Source organism: Hibiscus syriacus, unplaced genomic scaffold (genome assembly GCF_006381635.1).
Source record: "Hibiscus syriacus cultivar Baekdansim isolate YM2019G1 unplaced genomic scaffold, ASM638163v2 tig00111779_pilon, whole genome shotgun sequence".
NCBI classification, from domain to species: Eukaryota; Viridiplantae; Streptophyta; class Magnoliopsida; order Malvales; family Malvaceae; genus Hibiscus; species Hibiscus syriacus.
Window position 1 is genome coordinate 2218778 of NW_024063176.1, and position 26920 is coordinate 2245697.

Here is a 26920-nt window from a genome sequence, read left to right on the forward strand (position 1 = left end):
TGTGAAAACTACAACCCCTGCTTCAAAAAAGGCTAAATTTGCAGTTTCACCCCAGAAGTCAGTAGATGGTAAGAAGGGTGGCCATACAACAACACCGCATCCAGGGAAGCAGGCTGGGAAATATTCAGCAAAGACTCCAAAGTCTGGCAGTCTAGGATCTCACAAGAAGGTAAAACATGGTGGCAAATGAGGTTGGGTTGGCATGCTCTAATTTACATGTCTAATTTTGAAGGAGTGAGGCATCTCTTGTCTCGTGTTTTTGATAGAAGATGGTTAGTCAATGGGAGATTTAAGGTTTAAACAAACTTTTGCGGTTGTGTTTCTCTTTAATGATTTTAAGAACATTATGTTTTATGGTGTACTGTTTGCCTCAATTTTTGTCTGGTTTTACATGGGAGTTCTTCGAGATTAAGGTTTATGTTTTTATTCAAGGGGAATTTTGAACTTCGTTGAAGTTTAGCTTATTTGTGTGTACCCCTTCAAAATATTATTCAATGTCATTCAAACTATATAGATTGCACATGGTTTAATATTAGTTCTATAAAAAAAGACATTGATAGCAAAGATGTTAGTGCTGAAAATGGAGTTACCATTGGAAAAAAATATTGATAACTATATGCTTCAATGGCGATTATATTTTCAGCTGAAAAATCCCAATATTCTGGTATCTAAGACTTCAGTTCAAAATCTTGTTTTTATTGTATTCCAAACCCTAGTTATAACCAAAGCGACCCATTGGGAAAAAAAATCCATATCTATATGCCTCAATTGCCATTATCTTAAAAATCCCAAATTTAGCATCTTTAAGAATTTAGTTAAAAACTCTGTTTTTAACGTATTCCAAACCCTAGTTATAACCAAAGTTTCTATAATTATTTGCCTCAATTGGGATTATCTTTTGAATTGTTAACTCAGCTTTTTTTTCTCTCTCACAATTCAGCTTCTGACAATTTTCTAAGCAGCAAAACATGTGAATCAAAGCGAACCATGGACTATTTTGGCCCATAAGAAGCCGCAAAAAGGGTGGATAACATATAATCCTAGAACTATGAGACGAACACCTCCTAAGGAGAATACAGAGTTTGTTAACATTCTGTCTTCGAATATCAATGGGCTTAGAGCATTGCTGAAACTAGAAGGATTTTCTGCATTTGTGGTTTAAACTTCTGGGTAAACTCTGTTTTTTCCATTTCAGTCTTCTATATGCTAAATAAGATAAGATACGTCAACCTATGCTTGTTACCCCCGTTGTTAAGGGAACTAACCCCAATCTTCTAAGAAAAATGAAACTTGACATTAATGAAAAGAGACAAGCAATGGAAATGTTACCAGGTTTCTGGAAAATTTAAACAAGTCAAAAATTGTAAAGAAAGGGAGAAGAGAAGAAAAGGAGAGGAGAAGAAATCTTACCAGGATAACCGATGAATTTTTCGTAGAGGCAAGGGGAGAAGAAGATACGCAGAGACAAACGGGGAAAAGAGGGTATTTTAGCCCTTAACACAGGAATAAAAGAATACCTAACATCTACGTGGGAATAACATTCCCGTGAATACACACACAATATTTACTGTTGGTAAATAAATATTTCCCCCACTTGGAAATTTTACCCAACCAAACATGGGTATCCTCTACCAGGAAAAGAATATGCCTACCAGGAATTCTAAATTCCTTGATCCAAACGGATCCTAAAGGTTCTAAGTTCGAGCAGTTACATCTACAACCTGCATGTTGTGTATGCGTTGTCAATTGATTTATTATGGAAAATGGTGAAAGATAATGTAAGCTATTGGTTAACATTTTTCTAGATTTTCCCTTAAAGAGTCATTATCCAGTACATAATAGATGCTTCCTAATATTACAATGAAGAGCGTGAGCAGTGACCCCATGTGCCATCCCAAATTATGGGCTGTGCTCAAAATATCCCCATATGTCAATGTTAACAAATTGATCCATCGTTCCCAGAAGCCAAAACACAAGACAGCAAGTTGAGAACATGAATTGCCAACTCACACATTTACATGTATCCAAAAAGGTATTGTTTTTTGTTCCGATTCGTATATGTTCACATACAATTACTCATAAGATATATAAGATTTATTACGAATTCAAATTCTCGATATTTGTAATAATATCTTATATTCGAAATATGATATATTTTTTAAAATTCGAATTTGGAAAAAATCCACTCTCGATTTAGGCCACCTATCCTTTGTCTTACTAGGCCAATTATTAATCGTTTTATCTTTATATTATTCGACAGCTTTTCTTTGTACTTGAATTGTATTGAATGACATGTTCTCCCTTTTTGCAGTTTGAATGAGCTCACAATAAGTGATCATACAGGTTGCTGACAGAGCTCTATTTTGCTTGTTTGGCAGCCGATTAAAGAAAATAAAAAAACAGTAACAATACACCGACAACAAAGGCTGACAAAATGATTGATTGGAGCAGATTTTTCATTAAATGATGGTGCCGACATAACCAATTCCTGTAATGAAGAAGGTAATCGTTTGGAGGAATAGGTACACGAAGTAGTTGTTCTTCCCGTGGACGAAATCATAGCACCCGCATAGGAAAAGGAATGCTGCAAATCCCAACTCCAATGTATTCAATCTGTTCATGCAACAAATAATATGTGAATATCGGACACGAATATGTTCGACGGATCGTATACGTATCGAACTTAGTTCATTACCTATCAGTAAATTTGAATCTAAATCTTCTGTGAGCTTTAGCATTAGTCTTGCTCTTAGCAGCCTCTGCAGCTTTCTTGACTGCATCTCCGAGTTTTTCGGTGACGACCCACTCATTGGCTCTGCCTGCCTCCAACAGACCGATCAACGTTGCTTTTGTCCGGTGCAACGACATCACGTTCTCAAACAGAATCCAGTAAAACAGTAAGTGGATAGATCTGCAAATGTCCAGTCATGTTCGATTATATGTTAGATACGAGTATTTCGACAAAAAAATCGAGCAATGTATATGACTGCCGAACCTCGGAGTTCCTACGGAGTTTAGGACTGTGATCACCGAAGGAATATAAACGGCACCCCATATCGGAACTTTAACTTCGGGAACCAGAATCGTAAGGGGAAGGACAACGCAGTAGAAGGAAAAGGTGACCATATGAGCAATGATCTTCCGGACGAAGAAGAAACTGTAAATGACATATACTTTCTTCCAGAATTTCACTTTCTGCAACAGATAATGTTACAAATAAATCAATTTCACACATGTAAAAGTGAAAAAAAGGGGTAAATAAATTTACAGCAAAATTTAACCTTGTTTTGAATGATCTCCCACACCATTTTCCTGAACAGATTTGCAGGACCACAGGACCATCTATGTTGCTGGAAACGGAAGGCCTTGAAAGTACTCGGAAGTTCACTTTTTACCTAAACAAAGTTTCTCAAACATATGGAACCGTAAGTTGGACATGTTCTAGGGTTCTTGGAGAGTCATATCCTTATTAGTAAGTTCGCATAGGAAATGAAGATCAAATCATACCTGAAGATCACCGAGGTAGACAAATTTCCATCCTCGAAGACTAGCTCGAACGGCGAGGTCCATGTCCTCGACTGTGGTTCTATCCTTCCATCCACCTGCTTCGTTAATGGCGGCAATTCTCCATATACCAGCAGTTCCTGCATTAATAATGCGTTCACATAATGTATCGAAAAAAGAAAGATTATCCGAGATTTAATCGAATATAATGCAACGGAGTCGTTTACCGTTAAAACCGAAGAAGGCATGAGTGGCTGATCCAACTTCTTGTTCCACTGTGAAATGGTAATCCAATGACATCTCTTGCATTCTTGTCAACAAGCATTCATCAGCGTTCACTACAAACACCACAACTTTTTCAATAATTGGAATGTCTAATTAACTCCAAACAAATCAAATTTTAGGATAAAATACACAAATTGTCATTAAATTTTATCTCTATACTTATGAAGATTGATAAATTTGTTCCTCGATTTTAATTTAAACTTAGGTTAAGAATTTGATTTAATTTGACTCTAAATTCAATCTAAATCCAACATGAATGCAAGTAGATTCTATAAACTGTGATGAAAGGCTGATCAAGAGTGCAGTGGGTCCCAACCCGTGATTGGTGCATTTTCTTTCCCTCGAGCTCGACCCACCACTCAGCCGACAGAAACTGGAAAACCCAAAATCTTAAGACCAATTATAAACAAAAATAAAAAATGTTTTTACGAATTACGACCACCGACACTCAAATGTAATAACAAAAGAACTGTAATTAAACGATGACAAGATTTCAGGGTGTGTACCAAATCTCCAACGAGCTTGAACGAGAGCAACGTCGGGGTTATGGACCAAAAACGGTATGCTCCGTCGGAGAAAATCAGGGTCCGGTCTGAAATCAGCATCGATAATGGCCACATACTCACAGTGTTTCACGTAGCTCCTCTTCAACCCTTCTTTCAATGCTCCCGCTTTGTAACCTGTCCTGTTCTCCCTTATTTGATATGTCACGTTTATCCCTTTGCTCGCCCATCTTTGACATTCTTGCTCCACCAGCATCTGTTTTTAAGAATCCAGCTTTGTCCAATGCATTTCGAATCTAAAAACAATGGTGATGGAGACTAGTTTGTTTGTTTTTTTACCTTGATTGCAGGGTCAGTCGAATCATCGAGCACTTGTATGACGAGACGATCCGCCGGCCATGAAAGTCCACAGGCAGCTCCAATCGAGATTTTGTAAACCTCTTTTTCATTGAACATTGGGATTTGGACCAAGACGACGGGGAAATTCGAGCTGCCGAGTTCCTCGTCGTCTTGGATGGGCTCGTATCTGTAACGTTCCTCTGGTTTTTTCCAGAAGAGCTTGACGAGGATGATGACGATACCCATGTAAACACGCTCCATGAAGAGCATGAGCGACATAGCTAGACAAACGTAGACGCAGAGGTTCAGTAATGGGACTATCAATGGCGTTTTGATGAGTTCCCATATTAAACTGAATTGCCCCATTATGTCGTCTCGAGACACTTGAAATGACTCTGGAATTAACAGCTTGGGTGAGATTTGAGCCATCTCTGCTTTCTGTTTCACAAAAGAGAGAGGGGAAAAGGGCATAAAAAAGAATCTTTCCCACTGTTTCTTCTTAACAATGTGAAGGGAAATCTGGGTTTTGTTTCATATGTAAATTGAGATGAAAACTTTGAGAAAATTAATGGAGAATAATGTGAGGCAGAAGATAACAGGGAGAGAGAAGTGGGGGTGTTTTTATACTCGGATTTTGGTCCTATTTGGACTTCAATTAATTCTCTCTCTCCTATTGATTTGGTTACCATGAAATCTCATAACATTAACTGCTGCAATTATGATATGTGAATTCTTACTACTCCCAAGATTCTCAATTATGTTTCAGAATCGAATTGGGTATAATTTCCTTTCAGGGACAAGTTTTTCACAATTCTCAATTAAGTATCCATAGGCATTGATAAAGAAATAGGGCAAAATGCAATTTAAGTATCTAAAAAAATGGTGTAATTTAGTATATATCATGTTCAAAAGTGAGCAATAAATGAACTCATTGAACAACCTTAGTGGTAAGAGAGAGTTGTTTTTCGTAGAAGTTTTGGGTTCTATAAATTGAGGTATAATCTATAAATATTGAGGGTTAAGTTAATTAAATTTTGAGAATTAAAATCAAATTGACTTAATCTATAAATGTTGAAAATTAAATTTATTATTATATCAATCAAAATTATATAGAATTAATGAAAAATATTAATATCATCATTAATCTATATAATTTATAGATACAACTGTTTGAACCCAACAATGCATATATCGTACAGACGTAATTGTTCTCACTTAAAATCTCTTAAAAGAGTAATATTCTCCTTTAACCACGGATGTTGATTGAGGTGCCGTAAACGAATTCATTGCCCAGCCCTTTACTAATGTCTTAAATCTCTTGAATTCTTATAATTCATTACATCTACTTTCAGATCTTAAAACAAATATATTATCATCCATCACACCAATATCATAAGCAATTTAACCAATTATTACAAAAAAAAAATAGAACAGGGGACTAATCTTGTTTGATTGGTTAAGCAAGAGTGGTTTGTAATGTACAAAATGATTTCGTTTTCTTCCAAGCATGTTTGTATTTTCATACAATCAAACAATTATGGCACTCGATCAGGTCAAGTGTTGCAAACCTAATACTTCTTGTCGTTTTCATCACTTTTTTTTATTGCGTTAATTAGCAACCCTGTTAATTTGCATGCATAACGGTGTTAAAATAGGAGTTGGTGCAGTTTAGTCTCAACTCCAGAGCTCACTTTTATTACTAAAAACACTTTTTCTAATTAATAGTAAGTATATGCGGCAATCGGATCATTCGGATCGGGTTCGGATAGGGTCATTTTAAATCTAGACTACTTTAGTTTAGGTTCGGTTTGGATCGGATCGGATTTGGTTCGAGTTTAGTTAGAGTGTATGAAAATTCAATTCGGGTTAGGTCAAAATTAAACCAGTTGGCTTCGACTTGGGTCAATATCGTATCGATTCGGGTCAACCATTAGATTTTCAATTCGGACCATTAGATTTTCAATTCAAATTCAGAGTTAGAAGTTATTTCATCAGATATAAAGATAATCTTTTAACTCAGTAAATATTATATTGAACTATTAAACTATTACTATAAGCAATGGTTAACTAGTAATATTATATAAAACGAGAATAAAACATACATCGTTTTAATGTTTATCAATGCTAAAAATAGATAATAATAAATAAATTATTCATTCATTTAGACTCAATTATCTGGTTAAAATCGTGTCGAATTTTGGTTCGGATCGGATGTGGATAAACTAAATTTGGTTGCTTTCGGTTCGGGTTAATTTCAATTCGAATTGTTTTCGGTCCAACTAAAATTTAGGTTGATTTCGGTTCGATCGGGTTATTTTCGAGTTTCGAATTAATTTTGGGTAATCTTGTTCACGTCTATATCAAATATCAGATCGAGTAAGTCAATTCGAGTAATCGGTACGGGTCAAATTTGTTAGGTATAATAGTAACCATTAATTTTATTAAATAAAAATATTTACCAAAATTATAAAAAGAATTTAAAAAATAAGAGTAAATTAATTATATAGGTTAGATATTAAAAAAACATTAAAGTGTAAAAACTTATACCTAAGAATAAGAAAATATCATACAAGATTTAAAAATTCAACCAAATAACTCAAATAAATGATAAAAACAGATAAATATTCTTTTCGACGACAAATGATAAACAACATTAACATTAATATAAAAATACATATAAAAATGATGATTCATAGACAAATTGGCCTACTATAATTTAATCGTGACTTATCTTTAGTGATTGTAAATTCCTATCAATATTTAATCTTAGATATAAAACAAGAACAAATTTACAAGACAATCAAATTAATGTCATTTGAGTTTGATATTAATATGCTTAGATATTATTATGATATTAATATACTTACATATCATATAATATAAAATAGGGTAAATTTCTATCTAGTCATTCAGATATTTTCACATTTTTTATCACCCAACTATTATTATTTTTTAAATTATATCTAAGATTATGATTTATTTTTGTTTTAATAACTCCTAGATAAAGAAAACGATGATGTTGAGTTGTTGAAATAATAAGATGTGGCGTTTTTTTAAATTTTTAATTTTTACATCACTTTTCTTTTTCACCATCAGAATTTTCAATCGACTTTATTCGACCAATTAGGTGAGTCACCGCTTATGTAATACAATGAAAAAATACTTCAAAAATAAATATTATGATTATTTCACCAAAATAAATATTTAAGTAGTACTATATTAGTTTTATAAAATAAATTAACTAAAAATATTGACGATAAAAGAGAAAAAAGATATTTCACCAAAATAAATATTTAAGTAGTACTATATTAGTTTTATAAAATAAATTAACTAAAAATATTGACGATAAAAGAGAAAAAAGATATGAAAATTATAAAAGAATTATCACACTATGTTACGTTAGTATCGTCGTAAATTATTTAGTATGATGACCAAAATAAAAACCAAACATAATATTATATATAGTTTTAAAATAATAATAATAAAGTGACTAAAATAGAAATAAAAATAAATAGATGATTAAATAGGTAGTTTAGCCTATGAAATATTATTTTTATGAATAGTTAGTAAGTTTTATATTATTCATATAATTACAATAATGGGATGGGAGATTATGGAAGGGTGGCGTGTTGAGCCTAGAGCGGTGTGAGCCTTACTTTTTGTCTCCTCTCACCAACATATTTCATGAAAATGGTTTGGCAAGGGTGGCGTGTTGAGCCTAGAGCGGTGTGAGCCTTACTTTTTGTCTCCTCTCACCAACATATTTCATGAAAATGGTTTGGCTCACGTTCCTTTCTCTAAGGGAATTCACCACTTTTATTTTCTTATTTATCATAAACATGAGGGATAATATTCAATTATACTTTCTCTATCCCATTAAATATGTTTATTGTTAATTTTTTTAATTTTGACTCATTATTATTTAAAAATATTATTAATAAAAATATAAAAAATTATATTTTTAAAACTTTAAATCAAGTAGTTTTTAAATATAGATTTTATAAAATTTAATTATTTAAAATAATCATAGTCAAAGCTTAAAATTTATGGGACAAAGGGAGTATTTAATTAAATTGACATTATCATTAATACGTTATATAAAAGATATGAGATCAAATATATATATATATTTGAAAGAGATATGATCTTATTACACAATGTAAAACTCTTTTAATTTTACACAGATTTAGGATCGTTGGATAAGTGAAAATAGATGATTGAGATTAACAATAGGAAATGAGAAGATATTAATTGTAAAAAAAATAATGAGTTAATCTCAGTCATCTATTTTTACTCATCCAACGATTGTAAATTTGTGTAAAACTAAAAGAGTTTTATATTTTGTAGGTGGTTTATAACACATCTTTTGAATGGTAAATCAAATATATTTAAATACTCAATAACCTCTAATTTACAAATAAAAAAGAATCTGATTAATTTAAATATTATATATTATTTTCATATTATTTTTTCTTCCCCCCAAATTGCATAGTTTTAGCAAATATGGACATTCTTTTACTGTTTTTATTTTATTTTTTAATTTTTTTTAAAAATGTACAAAATATAAATTAAGTATTTCCCTAATAAATTATCATTTAGTTTCGCGGGATAATACATTAGATCTCTTAAACAATATTTTTATTTTGAGTTCAAATTCTGATCTTATGAATGAAATAAATTAGATTGAAATAAACGACTATGCAATATTAATTTTATTATATTTTATCTAAATTAATTGTTTAATAAATAGTATATTCTATAAAAATAAATTAGTTTGCCTTGCTTTCGCTTGGTATACCAGAAAATGTGGTAATCAATTAGGAAGAAATCATATAGAATTTATGCCGACAGAACTTCATCAGTAATAACTCTTATAATGTGAATTGGTGACATGTATATGTTACCTTTAGACATACAATCAGACCAAATGTGGTCTGAGAGTCCAACTAAATCAGACATAAAAACCCCACATTTTTTTAATTGGCTTTATCATTTAGTGGTAAAATGCTGCCTTAGTCCCACATTTGGTAAACGCACTTTTTGGTTCTATAAGCCATAATTATGCCATAATTAGCGTTTTTTATTACATACTCAAAGAATGATTTAAGTTTTGTTTGATAAATCTTTTTAAAAAATAGTGTTAAATTAAATGTTAAATTGAGTTATAAATATGTTTGGTATTGGTTTAAAAATAAATTTTCAATATAATTAGATTGAGTTTGATAAATATAAATGTAAAAAAGAGAATGTAATTAAAGAAATAAAAGATATTAAACATTTAAGCATGTCAAATCCAATAACGGCTCTTATCATCGTATTAAGACATGATTTAGTTTACCGACAACCAGTTAGGATGGTTAATTTAACCCAAAATCTATGGTTTCAATCCAACCCGATCAAATAGAGTCGGATTTTTTTTTTAAATTTGAGTTTATGTCAGGTCAGGTTCGGATGGAGGACGAAAAAACTTCGATCCGACACGTCCCAGGGATAATAATATATTTCTTTTAAAAATTTATTATTATACTATAAAAAATTGAATTGGGTAGAGAACATATATTTTCAGGTCGGATTTAGATGGAGCATACATATTTTTTTGGGTCGGGTCGGGTCGGGTTGACCAAAAACCCGACCCAACCGGACTCGTTACCATCCCTATAACCAGTTAGTCTAGTGAGATGAGACACTAGATTCCTTAAGCAAAGTAAGGGTTCGAATCCTGACTTGAATAGAGCAAACTGAGTTGGGAAGGTCACCCTCGCCTCTATAATACCCAATCTAAGTTAGTCGATCAATAGATCGGATACTAATGATTAATTAAAAAAAAAAACATCATTTAAATTTGTTGTCCCATTTCAACATGTTATTGAGCGGGAAAAATTGACAATATTAACATATTTTTAAGAATACGAGATGTAACAATCATGAAAAAGCAAAGCCAATACATAAAATGAGATGTTGATGGCAACAAAATCTCATGAATCCATCACATGATAATGTTCAAATACTTTACCAAATTTGACCACTACATCTTATTCAAGAGATCTTGATATATTTGGATTTGAGAAAACCAATACATTGTTTACAAACCATTCTACTTTTCATTCCATATCTTACATGCTACTGCGACATAGTTCGAAATAAACCGATCTGGTAAAAAGGGTAAGAAATCGGATAACAGAAAAAAATTTAAAAAAAGGAAAAACAAGAAACCTCTCTCCCACAAGACACTAAAAAGAGGCAGAGAAAAAAACTCACCAAGGTGCAATATACTCGTGAAGAATCACAAAATTTAGATCAGCCCTTCTTTGCTAACCTGATCTTTGCTTCCGCCAGCCCTCGCACTGGGATTTAACTGTATACGCTTCAGAGGGGAAAGTGGGTGTGTGCCGGCTGTTAAAATCAAGTTTTGTTAAAGTGTATATTCAACAAATCTTCGAGTTCGGTCCTCTTTATTTTCATGATAGCAAACCAGCAAGTTGTGCAGCGGGATCGCTTGATGGTATTTGGGGGGTCGGAGGAGCTGCAGGAGGTGCTGGCAGTGCCAGAGGAACTGTAGGAATGCTAACCAGTTGTTCTTTGATGAATTCTTTCATCCTGTAGGTAAAAATGTAAGAAAATTCTGACAATCCAATCAAACTATTAACTTCTTTGGATAAAATGCAGCTACATACTCGAATGTTAATGTAGGATCGCCTGAAGCAAGTGTCATACGCAACTGAGTTCTGTCCGCAGGATCTGTTTCAATTCTGACCTGAATATTACAGAAGAAAAGGCTTGTAAGCAGGCAGCAACATTCCACAGATTCTAATGAACTACAAGCTCATGGATAATTTCCATAACTGCAAGTTGTAAGACCAACAAGGCTCGGTTTCTCTATAAATGAAATTCAGTTATAAAGGCAAGCTAAGATTTACAAGCGGGTAATTTCGAAACAAATTTAGTACAATAAACAGCCACATATAGCTTGAACAGAACATGTTTCCTACCAAGCAGAGCATGCCATGTGTTTTCTCCGAGCAGAAGATTGTGCTGGCAACTAGATTATTAGGATTTGGATCCTGGACAGAAAATCGAACAGTGAATCATGCATATATAAATGGGCAGAAGATATTACTCAACAGCAAGGACTTACAAGCCCTTGAGAAATCATTAGTCCAAAACTGTGGAGTAGATTTGCCATTTCCGGAAGAGCCATTGGTCTTACACCTCTAACCTGCCCGTATTTGGAGCAAAATGACAGCAGATCAGACAGCGAGCGAAGCGGAGAGAATAAACTTGAGTATAAATGAAGATATAAACTAGAATGCACAGAACAAGACTCATTATATACTACACATGTTACATTATTATACACGTAGGTATGGGATAAAAAAGGAGTCAAGAACAGATACATCCCTGCTTGGCTGAAGATTTACAACCTCAAGCGGGCATTGCACCTACAGAAACCATGAAAAGGAAGCAGAATAAATATGATGATATAAAAGAAATTGAAGGACGAGATGACAAAAATTCATTAGTAAGCATCAACATGTAACTAGTTACAAACACAATGAGTCTTTTCACCTGTGCTCGAGGAGGTATGATGTCAGGCACTAATGAAAGCTCCATCTTCAAATGAGCAGGAGGCAATATCAAAGCCTGAACTGAAATGAGAGGAGATGTATTCTTGTTTCCTAAGAAAAGAACAAGACGTCCATGATGAGCTCGCCAGTCTGCTTTGATGCCAATCTGAAGTAATTTTTAGTGAGAAAATCAGCATCAGGCTTTACGAAGCTTCTAATGGAGTCATAAAACCACTTTTTTTTTATAGAAGTTGGAGGTCTCATTAAAAACTCCCTTCGTATTCTTCCACATACTTAGAAGTATGTTGAAGAACAAGGAAGGGAGAAATGAGTGCCTCATATTTTATTAAATATAATTTTAAGTACATGAGGTAACACCAAACCCACATGCGGGAATAAACACCAATACCCATATCACCTAGAAATCTTACATCGTCAACCAAAAAGCCCCTAATCACCTCAAATGTAAGATAACATAACAAAAAACCAACAATTACAACCACAAACTTAAAACGCCTCTGAATACAGCAGCCGAAAATCACAACCCAATTGGAGGATCAAGTTCTAAAGAAATATCGCAATCTTCAGGAACCCAAGAATTAGGTTTGAAGGAAGATCAACTTCATGCACCAGATTTTGAATAAAGATCCCCGACCTTCACTCCAACAACTCATTAATTCTCACTTGAGCATTTGTGAGTATTTGATTTTAGCCGATCAAAAGACGAAGGGAACTCACAACTGTTATCGATTGCTATTACTTGCCCCACTTAGTAGCTATGTTTTGAAAGTATCCCAATTCCAAGCGTGACAAGGAATACCTTCGCAAACTAGCCAAACGCGCCGCTCTCCACCACAAGGCTCTCAGACCAAGTTTCCACTCTGGAAACCATTCTGCAAGAGTTTCTAACTTTTCATCCTTCACGCATCTCAACGAATTAGAATCTTCAAAAACCATTAGAACTACGTTTCCAGCACTCTCATAAGCGTGAAACCCGCTAGTCCTTTGGCTTGTATTTGGTTAGCAAGATTACCAATCTTGATAAAGTTCTTGCACCACCCCACAAGACAGTTAGACAACACATGAGTTTATCTGCGTCCACAACACCCTCAACTCTCATAAGCGTGAAACCCGCTAGTCCTTTGGCTTGTATTTGGTTAGCAAGATTACCAATCTTGATAAAGTTCTTGCACCACCCCACAAGACAGTTAGACAACACATGAAGTTTATCTGCGTCCACAACACCCTCAACTTCACAGTGTTTAATCGTCGGAAAAACTTCCAGCCCCGACTTACTATGAACAACTTTCGAGGACTTTCGCAGTAAGACTGTCGGGGTTTATGTTTAGCCAAAGAGACTCTAATTTGTTGTGCCGTAAATATGATAACCATTCTTAGAAATGTCCTTGCTTTTCTCAATTGTAGCAAAGCGAATAAACCCAAAACGAACCCCATTCGAGTTTCTTTTTTTGGGAAGAAGGCATCAATAACTTGACCATGTGAGCCAAATATGGATCCAGTTTCTTCCAATGGATCTTCTGGAAGGTTTCGATAAAAAATCGTGTAACAATCCTTTCTGACCCCAGTACGAAAATCTCCACTTCGGAAAATTTTGCATCGGAATACCCTTTCGAATAGATCTCCTTGGCACCACCATGATCAACATTAGCGACTGGAAGCGTTGGTGTTGCGTGAACAAAAGACAGCTTTCCGTTGCTATGTTTCGCTTCTTGTGAGCATTTCTTCAAAGGACTGGATGATAGTGGACTTTCACCCGACCTCGCCGAAAATGATCCCGAATTTTGTTGATTTGGTTGAAGGAGAGTGTCTGTAAGTGGTGCCGTCGGACTCAACTATCCAACCCGCTCACGTGCCAAGGCTGCCAAAACATCGTTCTTAGCAGCATTCGGTGGAATAGAGAAGTTACCAAACTGTCTCAATCCGGCCAACAAGCGTCTGGTAAAAACTTCTTTGCGGTTTCCGTAACCTTGTCCTTTCCTTTTCATTCTCAATTTTACGATTGTCCTTACCGGAGTAAGATGAAGAGGCTGCACCAGCGGATCCAGATTTCTTGAGAAGACTGCCTCGTGGAACTGCATTTCCTTCATTTTAAATCATTAACCCGCTTATTCAACTCTGCCACTAATGCTTTAAGAGCCTTCACTTTCGCTTCTAATTCCTTGGCAGACTCCAGGGGAAATCACCAGCTGCAACACGGCAGTCTGGTTCAAGCGGGAGATGAGAACTCCTAGTCGATGAAGGAGGAACAATAGGAGGCCTCACGGAGGAAGCAGCCACCGCACCAGCTGAGTCAAACCCTCGAAGTTGGCTGGGTTGAGACGTGGGTTGGGGTTCCATGGTGAATACTCAGCTGTACACCACTGCTCGACACAAGAAGACGGGATTAGGTCACGTTTAGGCACTGCGCTGGGTTGAGTGGCGGAGGCGAACTCGGACGGCTGGAGGCTTCGAAAATCTGCAGAGGACGAGTGTAGATCTGCGACTAAAGACAGCGTATTTCGCAAATGCAAGTCCAGATCTGTATTCACCGTGAGCAGACGACCATCCTAGGAAAAAGCGGCGTCAAACGGTGGTCAGAGTGTGGCGGCGGACGGCTGACGGCGGCGGCAGACGGCGGGCGGCGGCAGCGGCCAGCGGGCAACAGACGAATGAGACAACACTTTTAAATTTAAAAACACCTGGGCCCTAGAGAGAAGCGGGAACTTCTCTCACTACACTTTTGTCAAAGTGCATATATCTATCCTACCAAGACACATCAATTCGACCCCGGAGTCATAAAACCACTTGAAAAACCAAATTAGTATCCTAGAGTTTAACCTCAGGAAATAATAGAAAATAAAAGATAACAAATATGGAATATGAAAAGTAAGACGTTTGTACCTGAATGTAAGGATCTTCGTATAGAATACCGCTATCTTTCAAGCATAAAGCACAAAATCTTTCATCGATATTTACTATTGGCTGCAGATGCAAGTAGTAAAATCAGCTAATGAAACTAATAACAATACAGAACCACTTAGAATCACATGTAATTTTACAATGACCAAACATGTAGCTTGTGTTTGGAAAGTGGTACCTGAATTGTATTTGTCTCCTCTCCTACAGGTACTATGGCTGAAGCATCTGGACTACTATCCCATCCAAGGGCTGCATTGTGCTCATACTGAAAAGCAGCACCAGGAGGGCCCTCAATAGCCAGTGGACCCAGAAGATCACTAAGGAGGTTTGCCGAAGGCGCTTGTGGATCTACTTTGCTTATATTTACATTATCCTGAGGAGCTTGCTCTACTGAATTATGATCCTGCCAAGATAATGAAGTGTATATTACTGATAATAAGACCTAACAATAATAGCTACACAAATCTGTATACATATATATATAACCTATAATGTAAAGAACAGACTGAAATACTTTTAAACGGACACAATTTTTTTATTATTGTATTTCCACATTACCATTTCAAATATTTATATCAACAAAACTTATCCAATTTGATAAATAATGTTATATTTCCATTAAAAGACTCCCATTAACTGAAATATTTGATTAATAAGATTTATCCAATCCAAAAGAATTCTAATTCAATGTAATCATTATATGAATGTCAAAACAAGTTTATGGAAAAATGTTTCAGTTATTTGCAAACAACATATGCAATCATATGTTTAATGTATAAATGGATTTGTAAAAAAACCATAAAGAGAAGAAAGATATACATGTTCAATGAGTGTGGCAATAGCAACTAGTATATCAGAAACCTAGAAAACAAGAAGCCACTAGGATTGCAAAAGAACTAACCTCAGTATTATCCATGGTGGGTGCTTTAACCACACTAAGCTGGCCAACAGAAACTGGTGGTGGTGCCCCATTAGCAGGGTGTTTAGTTACAACTAAAGCATTTGATGGTTGCTGTTGAGCACGCAACTTGATGGCACTTTGCTCTGCAGTGTCACCCTCAGCATCTTCAGCCTTTTTTATCAAAGAAGACTGTAAATTGAGGACAAGAGCATAGTTTAGTCATCACCCGAATCAAGAATATGCATATACCTCAGCAACTTGAAACTAGAGCGGGCAGTTTCTAAACAAATATTGCAAATTACACAAACCTGACGCTCAGGAAATTTAGGCATTTCAGCCAAAATATCCATTAGAGCATCACCTTTCCGACTCAATGCAAAATATTCAACAGCTCTTTGTTGTATCTCCGCGTCAATGCAGCTCTCATATCTAAGTTAACAGTTACAAAAGTGTTTTGAACAAATCACATTAGTTTGATGAATATAAAACCAAAAATTTTAAAATTTCAAACAAACTATAGATGAAATGTTGAGCAACTTGAGAGAAAATTATGCTAAACTAAATCTCACTTCGTGAATATTGCCCAAATTTGATTCTGCAGTACTTGATCAGGCGGCTGAGTGTGCATTAAGATCTTAGCATAAGCTGATAGAAGAATAGGAATGGTAGTAGTTCTGAAATGTGACATGCATTATAGTAAGACACTCAAATAATAGAGAATAAGTATTTATGAAACATGGAGAATTAATGATAAAAGGCTCTTACCTTACTGTAGGAAGCTTCTCATGTATGATGCTAAAGATTTCTTTCGGACTACACCCAGGTCGTCTAGCCAGAAGGTGGCTGTATTCTCCAAGAATATAAGCACAGAGCTGTTCGGTACAAACAAATACAGAAATAAACTTACAAATCTCTGTCTATAATATGTACCATACTGTCTCCATTCCTGCAAACTCATCCTGAAACAAAGAACTATAAATTATACGAACCTTAACCATTTTTTCATGTACAGCGGGCTTGTCAAGATACTCTTTCGCCTTTGCAGCTGCATAAGTCTGGTCATAAACATGAACATTTCAGCCTGAAAACCACCAAAAGAAGAATATCTTCTTTCTGTTATAATGTAGCACAACTAAATGTGTTGGACTTTTTGATCACCTGTAGGTCATCGTTGTTAGTAACAAACTGCACAACACGGAACCATATGTCATCGCTAATGAAGTCTCCTGCCTTTTCAATCAACTGAAGAATCACATCTACATACCTGGAATGTTTAAGCAAACTAGTTATTTTGTACGGAATAACAACCAATCATTTGATGAAGCTACTGTACACAAAAGAGAAGAAAACACTGAGGTAGAAATTCTTCATTATTAAGCATATGCGTTAGTACCCTGCTTCCATCCAATATGCTTACCATGACAGATCAGGAGCAAACTTCTCAGCAAGAATGGCAGCTTTGAGTGACAATTCCTCACGCATTTTGAAATCAGCTGAGCTCAGATACTGGTAAAGAGATGACAGTCAGCAACATTCTCATCTCATACCTAAGCATTTGAGTAGCTATATAGTAAATAAATTATTTGAGGAATCAAAGTAATAGTTTTTCCATGTTCAAGACTTTAGCACCTGCAACATTCTTCAACAATGTCCTTGCATTTGTTACATCACACATACCATAAAGCAAATCAAGAGCTCGCCTACAGATACTGGAAAATTCACACTGGCATTAGTCAAAGAAAATGGATCTTATGAATATACAATTCGGAGCACATATAGTTCCATGTTTAGAAATTCAAGGCTTTAGGTACAGATGAAGGTTTAAGTCTTGAATCAAGTGGGTAACTTGTCATTTTAACTGGTCAGATGAGTAACTCATAACAAGAGAACTATACAAGGTGATTTTCAAGCAAGGAACACTTGGCATGTCTTAGATGGCGCCAACTCAAGTTACATAAATTTGAGCCTGTATACAAATAGTTCACAGAAGATAATCATAGCAATAACAATTTAAGTGCAATCAATACTTAAAAAATTGCGAAATAAAAAACCCAACCTGATATCAGGATCTTTCAACGATGTGATAATTTGTGCCTGATGTCTTTTTATTATCTCTTGCACATCGGCAACTATTAGCATCCTAGACATATTTTCCTGCAACCAAGCATTTAAAATCTATAAGTAAATCATAGGTTAAATATAACCACCCCGATCTGGCACATGCAAACATAATCTCTTGTCTGCTAGCAAGATCATTCAAGGAGAACTAAGTAGTTATATTTCCATAACTTACCAAACCAAGATATCTAATATTTGGTTCGCGAACAGCAATGAATTTCCCAAGAAGGGCAACACACTGAGACAACATCTCCTTTTCAGCATCAAGATGCATGACCTGTAATAAGGAGTGCAAATGTACAACACAACTCAGAAAGAAGTCCTTGAACATGATAGTAAAGAAGATAGTGAGTTGGGTATTAAGTTTATACTTTAAATGATCTACATGCATAGAGGAATCAGAAGAGGTTCCCAAGAAGGGCAACACACTGAGACAACATCTCCTTTTCAGCATCAAGATGCATGACCTGTAATAAGGAGTGCAAATGTACAACACAACTCAGAAAGAAGTCCTTGAACATGATTAGTAAAGAAGAATAGTGAGTTGGGTATTAAGTTATATACTTTAAATGATCTACATGCATAGAGGAATCAGAAGAGGGGTAAACTAATAGCTAGAAATATGTCATAAAGAGGCAAGAAATAAGATAAGTTACTCTCGAAACCACTATGCTTTTCTTTCCTCATGTGCATGTGCAGAGTAAGGGTGTTATCATCCATATACTTCTATTTCATATCTACACCAGGGCAGGAAAGAACAGATGAAAGCTAAAAAGGCGCATACTATGTCTTTTCATGGGATAGAAGACAAGAGACCCACCTAAAAACCTATTTTGATGAGTTTCAGCAAGATTTTCATACTAATGTCTATTTGAGCTTGACAGACTCGATCTTTCTAAAACCACTTAATGCCAAAAAAATGTCTTTGATAATAAATATCACATGCTAGAGCCAAAATTCAGAAGTAAACTCACAAGGGCAAGGGCTTCAAATAGGACAGCATGTGATGCATTATTCTTGTTAACGTTTTTCACAACATCTGTTCCCATTAATATACGTTGTAGGACCTGAAATCAGCCAATTCAAGTTCCATTAATATCAAAATAACCTTAACAAAAAACAAAAACTATACAGGGAAGTTTAAACCTCAAATAATGTTCTTCTCGTATTTGGATCTTCAATGGTAGGAAAATACTGAAGAGCCCTCATTGTCTTAACCTATTATAACAGAACGATAACAACAAATTAAAATCTACCAAATATGAGTCAATGACAATTACTGATAAACAAGGTCATCAACTCTAACATACAGATAGGAAAAACAAGGGAAAGAATTGGACACAATTACCATATACCCAAGTGCAAACATATCCAAGGGAACAAGATCCAATTGAAACAAACTTATAAACACAAATTAGACCAGGCACATGACTTATTTCTGATATAAGCATCAAATTCATAGGAGTTATAAAAATGAAGTAGGGCAAACCTGCAGCCAGGGAGATGGGATACCATAATAAGTATATTCCTGTGGAACATCTTGGTTCTTTGCAAGGCGTTCCAATATTTTGACACACTTTGGAAGGCAAGTCCAATAAGCTTCATGATTATTTGATACCAAAGAAACAAGAAGGCTCATAGAAGCTGTCAAAACACCAAGATCACGCTCATCTAAAAGCTGCGCCATCCGATCCGCCCTAAAACATAGGGAAAGAAAAGTAATTCAGCAGAAGCACATCTTAATATCAAAAAACAGTCAATTGGGATAAAATTGTTAACATTCTAGCATACCAGCCATCGACATTGACAACATCTGGATTTTTCTTAAACAATCGCAGTAAACATAATGCAGCTTTTTTCCGTACAAGTGGTCTGCAGCTGCTAGACAGCTGAAACATAGATTCAGCAAGTGTAAAATAATTTTATAAAAGAATAACAATATCAAAAACCTGAACAAAAGCAATATGGAAATCCTTAGGCGTCCAAAAAATCAGCCCAACAAAAGGTAACAAAAGTGTAACCAGAACATCAATAACTAAAAACTTTACAGACTATAACGCAACATCCGAGGCCAAAGCAATAGAAAACGGAGTTCCTTGGTGGCATTTGATTAACAACAAAATCATAGTAATATAACCACCTGTTGCAGATCCAAATAATGAGCTACAATATAAATCATAAAGTGATGAATAATATTTGGGTAAGTGAAAATGAACTCCCCTTGAGAAAAGAGAAAAAGAAAATTCTTTTTTTTTATAGGAATAATAGGCCTCATTAAAAACCTCCCTCATAGTTAACTCTTGGAAAGAGTAACTATCGAAAGGAGGAAAAGAGTGCCTTAGTTTATTGAATAGAGAAACTATTACAATAAATTATACCAATACATTTAGGCCATCAGAATAAAACTATAATCTTAAAACACCCTATAAAAATATCCTTACAATCAACCAATCCCACCCTTAGCTAATTTATCTGCTTCCCAATTACATCCCCCTAGGAATCCATCGAATAATAACCGCCCTCTCTTGAACTAAGGACACAATATCCTCAACAAGTGAACTGAAGAAACTAGGAACAGAATCCAGTCTACAGCAGATTTACAGTCACTTTCTAAGATCAATCTTCCCTTTACCGCCCAATCTGATGATAGAAAAACGTCTAGGCCTTTCTTAATAGCTTTTAGTTTAGCCAACAGAGGAGGGCCTGGACCAATACTAACAGAGAAGGTCGATAGGATGATGCTATTACAATCTCTCAAAATACCACCAATTCCTCCCTCCATCCCATCAAACTTGACAGCCCCATCAACATTAAATTTATAAAAGTCTATAGGGGGAGGCTGCCAACTTTGTTTCGAACTCCTGTGTGTATTCTGGTAACCAAACCTGTCTGCTAAAGAGGAGTCCCCTACCAACAAATCAACTTGTATTTGGATATTAGGAAACTTTGCTAGAAACCATCTAGCCAACCTAAATCTTATTAGGAAAAAGAGAGAGGTTATATCAAGGCTAGAATTATCAAACACTACTGAATTCCTAGCTTTCCAAATAGACCAAAGAACTACTCCCAGAATGAATTTCCAAATGTTCGATTTTCTATTTAGATCAGACCATGAACTTAGCAAAACATGTGGATCATTAGGCAAAGCTGTATAGATGCCCCAAATCTTCAACATTCTGTTCCAAATATCCCCTGCAACTGAACATGAGAAAAAAAGATGTTGGATTGTTTCTTCATTCATTTTACATAGTGGACGTAGTGCGTCTTCCATAGGAACCCACCTTTTCTTCAGCTCATTTCTGACTGCCAATTTCTTATGTATGATTTTCCAAAGGAAGGTTTCTACTCTAGGGGGAGCTAACCCTGACCAAACCCATCTTTTCCAAGAAAAACCAACTCCTTGACTAATTGATAGAGCTACCCTGCAGGATTTCACCAAGAACAGACCATCCTCCTTCCCCAGACCAAGAAAGAAAATCCTCCATTGAATCAGATAAATTAAACCAATTTAGTGCTGCCATTAGTTCGATCCATTGGTCCAATTCTCAATCACATAAGCTTCTTCTTGTTTGAACATTCCACACCCATCCATTACATCAAAGCAACCAAAATCTGCCACCTTACCCTTTATTGTTTGATAATGCAAATATCCTGGGAAATTGAATCTTCAGGGGTAGGTCATTGACCCAAACATCATTCCAAAATGAAATCGACTTGCCACTTCCCAATTGAGTTTTAGTATTCGATCTCAAACATCCTCCAATATCATCATCTTTCATATAATTGTTCACAATTCCTTTCCAAATCCAGGAATCTTGAGTCGAAACAACGTTACTAATTGACAGAGAAAAGTACTAGCATTGTGTTTGCTGCATATCATCCTTTCCAAAGTGAATCTTTCTCATTTGCAAATTTCCACACCCATTTACCCAACAAAGCCCTATTTATAATATTCAAATTCAAAATTCCCAAGCCACCATCTTCCAAAGGTTTACAAACTGCCTGCCAACTAACCCAGTGCATTCGATTTTTGTTTGAGCTTTCCCCCCAAAGAAAGTGAGCCATCAATGTATTAACTTTCTGCCTTACTTTGAGCGGCATTTGAATATGGATAAGAAAAAATCGGTAATGATGATAATACCGATTTTATAAGCAGTAATCTGCCCGCCATTAACAATGAATAAGCCTTCCAACCAGCTAATTTGTTGTTAAAATTCTGTAAAACCGGCTCCCAAAGTACTTCAGAGTTTTTCTTTGCACCTATAGGTAAGCCAAGATAATCTATAGGAAAACAACCCACTGAGCATCCAATATCATTCGCCCATTCATTTAAGGTAGCATCTTCAACATTTATACCAAACAATTTACTCTTAGATAGGTTTAAATGTAACCCTGTCATTAAACTGAAAATCCTTAGCACTCTTTTGAAGTTATGAATGTTAGTAAGAGAGTCATGGCAAAACAGAATCAAGTCATCAGCGAATTGTAGGTGAGTCAAAAGGAAAGGATTAGCTGATCTACCAATATCAAACCCCTGGAAAAGTCCCAAATCAGAAGCTTTAATCACCATTAGATGTAGGAGTTCACCAATTAGATTAAACAACAGAGGGGAAAGACTGCAGCCTTGTCTTAACCCTTTTGTCATTGGGAACTCCTCAGTAGGAGAACCATTTACTAGAACCGAAATTGAGGCAGAAGATAGACAATATTCAATCCAAGAAACCCATTTCTCCCCAAAACCCATAGCTTTCATTACTTTAAGAAGGATCGGCCATTCAACCGTATCATAGACTCTTCGAAAATCAATTTTGAAGACTACCCCCTTCCTACCTTGCTTCCTCCAATAATCTATACCTTCATTAGCTAGGAATGCACAGTCAAGAAGTTGCCTACCAGGAATAAATGCGAACTGATACGGGCTAACCAAATCTTTTATACAAGAAACCAATCTTTTGGATAGAACTTTAGAAATGATCTTGTATAAACTGCCAACAAGGCTAATTGGCATGTTATCTTCTAAGCTTTCTGGATTCAGTTTCTTAGGGATTAGGGAAATGAATGCATGATTAACCCCATGGTCCCATTTTCTTCCAGTATAGAAATCAAAGACAAACTTCATAATCTGCTCCTTTAACATAGGCCAATACTTCTTGAAAAATCCCATAGTAAAACCATCTGGTCCAGGGGCTTTATCACTAGCTGATGAAGAAATTTCTTCCCAAACTTCCTGTTCTGTAAAGCTCTCAATTATGTAAGTTTGGTGTTCGATGTTATAAATTACAAACACTTCTATCCTATTCTAATTACATTAATGATGTCTAGAACCTCAAAAAGTTTTTCTTATCCTTACCAAGGTTAATGCCAGGCACTGAGAAGTCTCATTTCGACCAATTATATCATTGCGTACAGTGTTGATGGCTAGTCTCAGAAAATCATGATTTTCATTGAGCAAACATGATGTCACAATGTATCCCACCTGAAGCCGATTATAGAACAAAAGTTAAGAAAACCATAGAGAAAAATAATTAGTAGAGAAAATGTTAACATGCAGATTTGAACATCAACCATTTAGAGCATGATAATATATCATTATTACAACAAACCCAATAAGCTACATTATTTGAAAAGGTTACATGAGTATCCATATATTATCCAGGCTTCCAAAATACATGGTTAAATTGATATTGTGAGCCCCATTCAAATACTCATAAGGATCAATATTCTACTAAATTATGGCGATCTATAGTGCTTAGAAAGAACCAATCACTTGCCAGCTTTACTGTTGCAGAAAACTCGTTACATGTAACAATAACTGACATGAATATAAAGAATAAAGCTTTCATGGTAGTGCAGATTCTAACTACTGAAACATAGCTGAGATCTTTCGACAAGTTATCTTGTTTATACATTCAAGTTTTGTTGGCCCTCTCTCCGTCTTTCTTTCTCAAAGGGAAAGGATGAAATGATAAAAAAGACTTTAGGCCTTGGTTTACAACTTTTCTCATTTACTGTTCTTTCGAGCTCTTAAATAAGGATGTCACTTCCAGGGCACAGGTTCAAAAGGTTTCTCTCCATTTAATGTCTCGTGGATATGACACTAATCAAATTAAAGAGATAACAAAACTGGATCTGACCTGCTTTTCTGGATACTTTGGTGCAGATATCAAGGAAACAGCTTCCATATGACCGAAATCGACGTCATAACCCAGCATGTAAATGTAAAGCATTTTCCAAACATATTTCTTCTTAGCATATGGTGTCAATCCCTGTCAGAACATAAGCTTTCAATAACAAACTGCTCACTCATCTTGGAAAGAAACTAAAAAGACATCATTACCAAAGCACTAAATTGTTCCATGAAAAAGTTTCTAGAGGCCTAGAGGGAATGAGCAGTGTTTGGAAAATTTAGGCTCTAACATTTAAATTTCACATGAAAGAATGAGCTAAACTCCTCCATAATAAGTTAAGTAGTTAACTACGAAAGCAGGGGAAAAAAGAAAAGAAACTTCATGTAAAAACAAGGTTACTTTCTTGGAGATGGAGACCCCACCAAGATTCACCCAACAACACTTAATAAATAAATATGCAGATTCACGTAAAAGAATGTATAACATATCATTCTAGAATGTAGGAAACAGGAGAAAATACTCAATGTGAAACAAAAGCAAATTCAATTTATGTTTCTTATTGAGGTTTGAATCTGATTTGTATGAACCTCTACAAATCAAACATGACAAACTAGTAAGATGATATGACTCAGACTAAGGGAAGAAAATTTCTCAACAAGGCAAAATTTCAAAGGTTTGACAATATAAAACTTGGGAAGGAAAAAAATACAAAATACTGTAAAATTTAGCAGTAATCATACTAAAGCACAAGTTAATCTTTTCAACTAACAACAGTAGTAAGAGAGGAAGGACATGTTCATCAGGTTGGGAACCAAATGTTTTTCCCCTCAACATAGAACAAAATAAGGAAATGCAAATGGAAAAAGCCCAGATAAGCACTTCATAAAAAGTGCCAAAAAGAGGAGGTTGATGGAGATGGAGAGGAGAGAAAGACGCTCTAACATCAAATAAAAGAAAATCAAATGCAAGGACCTCTTCTAACTATCACAAGTGGAAAGATTTATAAAAAGAAAATTTTCAGTTCCAGTATGCCATGGGATTGGTAGATAGGTTCATCAACTTATGGAAACTCATCTTTGAAGGATAAATCCTCACTAACAGATGCAATTTTAAAATTTTGACAACTGTTTGGCTCATTAAACGTGGTTCTGCATGAATATATATCTTCCTGGCCTTCACAGCCAAGCTGGTGAGAACTGACTCTTCACAATGAGTCTAAGACCTCATTAAGCAGTGAGGAAACTTATTAAATGAAATATATTTGCTTGTAACCATATATAATATATGCTTCTAATAATTGCAATATGCTTATCTGATTAGAGTTTGCTAGGACATCCCTGCCTACAGAGTGTCATGCAGTAGAAATGTTCCAGAGGTTCACTACTTCATGTAACGTCCTTAACAGGAGCTCAAATTGTAAAGAGTTCCTCAGGATTAACTAGCAAAATACTGTCTATTACACTATACAGATTTAGAATTCTTAAGATATGAGATCCAATCCTCACTGCAAATCTACATAAAATATTTCAAAATACGGTTACCGCGTAGGTTTAGTTAGCAGAAAAATGGAAGTGCTTATGAAGATCGCAAATCCTCACTCTAACAGCTGCTACTACTGTTATGAATCAACGAGACATCCTTTTCCTAAAAAACATATACGCAATTTATTTGCAATAGGTTGCTGTAAATAATCTACCAAAATCGAAACACTTATAGCGTTTACAAACGCATAGACTTTACAGCTTAACTAAGTTCACGTTTTTCTCTCGAACGAAATAAAAAAATAACGAAGAGGTACATAAAACTTAAAAGTAAGTCCGATCATTTCCAAACACGGAATTTAAATAGAGAGGAAAAAATAGCTTGGACACCCTAACCTTTTCCTTTTTGAATCGAATACGGATGTTGCCGAGCTCTTTATCGACGCGTACGCGTTCTAGCTCTTTGTTCTGGCAATTCCGAATGTCGCTAATGAAAATTGCGAGCCCTCTCATCCCGTGCATTGACATTCCGGTTTACTGATCAGATACACTTCTTCTTCCTTTGGGATCTGCCTCTCAATTTTCCAGATCTTTCTCTCTTGTATTTCCTTTCAAGTGCAACGGCGAAATCGACCAGGCATCACAAATTTACAATGGAGACAAAAATGAGCTGTTGAAAATTAACATGAAAATGGAAATATGAATTTTGGAAATTAAAAGAAAAGGAGACTATATATTGTTGGGTTTTCTGATCTAAAAGGAGCAACAAAATTTGAAAAAAAAAATCCGTCGAGAAGAGCTGGAGATAGTATTGTTAGTCGGATCGGGTTTTAATTTGATTCGAATTTTCATCTGTTATATATATATATATATATATATATATATATATATATATATATATATATATATGTATATATCCAAGTTTCAATCGGGTCTTGGATCGGCTCAAATTTTGTTTTTATTTAATTTTAATATATTTTTTCTTATCCGTGTTAACATTTTGTTAGTTCGAATAAAATTATACAAATAAATTATTATTATTATTATTATTATTATTATTATTATTATTATTAGAGAAGAAATGGAATCAAATTCAGGATCTTAATCTACTCTAACCGCTAAACTAAACTCAAAACTTGTGATAGTTCTTCCAAATCTATATTAATTTCATCATCTC

General features: G+C 35.1%; 2 protein-coding genes across 2 annotated transcripts; both read right to left on the minus strand.

Annotated features, from left to right (window-relative positions):
* Positions 1 to 1635: 1635 nt before the first annotated feature.
* Positions 1636 to 26460, minus strand: LOC120170412 (AP-2 complex subunit alpha-2-like). Its single transcript, XM_039178345.1, has 29 exons — positions 26140 to 26460; positions 24269 to 24400; positions 23485 to 23610; positions 22276 to 23361; positions 20767 to 21588; positions 19926 to 20023; positions 19624 to 19831; positions 19281 to 19352; positions 19109 to 19201; positions 18310 to 18411; positions 18073 to 18170; positions 17644 to 17725; positions 17434 to 17522; positions 17175 to 17280; positions 17006 to 17071; positions 16782 to 16888; positions 16586 to 16690; positions 16325 to 16445; positions 16017 to 16205; positions 15294 to 15518; positions 15098 to 15178; positions 12198 to 12362; positions 11987 to 12070; positions 11767 to 11952; positions 11621 to 11692; positions 11306 to 11385; positions 10948 to 11228; positions 5038 to 5039; positions 1636 to 1648 (listed from the first exon to the last, which is right to left on the minus strand). The coding sequence occupies exons 1-27, from the start codon at positions 26269 to 26271 to the stop codon at positions 11090 to 11092; spliced, it is 4866 nt and encodes a 1621-aa protein (XP_039034276.1). The 5' UTR covers positions 26272 to 26460; the 3' UTR covers positions 1636 to 1648; positions 5038 to 5039; positions 10948 to 11089.
* On the minus strand, positions 2411 to 5214 carry LOC120170438 (glucomannan 4-beta-mannosyltransferase 2-like). The gene is made up of 8 exons (XM_039178366.1): positions 4632 to 5214; positions 4296 to 4548; positions 3732 to 3842; positions 3508 to 3644; positions 3282 to 3395; positions 2996 to 3195; positions 2696 to 2911; positions 2411 to 2613 (listed from the first exon to the last, which is right to left on the minus strand). Exons 1-8 carry the CDS (start codon positions 5100 to 5102, stop codon positions 2460 to 2462), a joined length of 1656 nt encoding a protein of 551 aa, XP_039034297.1. The 5' UTR covers positions 5103 to 5214; the 3' UTR covers positions 2411 to 2459.
* Positions 26461 to 26920: the final 460 nt, after the last annotated feature.

Excerpts from the sequence above, each read along its gene's own strand:
- LOC120170438 (XM_039178366.1), bottom strand. The coding sequence starts at position 5,102 with ATGCCCTTTTCCCCTCTCTCTTTTGTGAAACAGAAAGCAGAGATGGCT. Across the intron at positions 3,843-4,295 it reads TCAAGCTCGTTGGAGATTTG|TGAACGCTGATGAATGCTTG; the intron begins GTACACACCCTG and ends TGGTGTTTGTAG. Across the intron at positions 2,912-2,995 it reads AACTCCGTAGGAACTCCGAG|ATCTATCCACTTACTGTTTT; the intron begins GTTCGGCAGTCA and ends GGACATTTGCAG.
- LOC120170412 (XM_039178345.1), bottom strand. The coding sequence starts at position 26,271 with ATGTCAATGCACGGGATGAGAGGGCTCGCAATTTTCATTAGCGACATT. Across the intron at positions 16,691-16,781 it reads GAGAAGCTTCCTACAGTAAG|AACTACTACCATTCCTATTC; the intron begins GTAAGAGCCTTT and ends GTCACATTTCAG. Across the intron at positions 12,363-15,097 it reads ACGAAGATCCTTACATTCAG|ATTGGCATCAAAGCAGACTG; the intron begins GTACAAACGTCT and ends AAATTACTTCAG.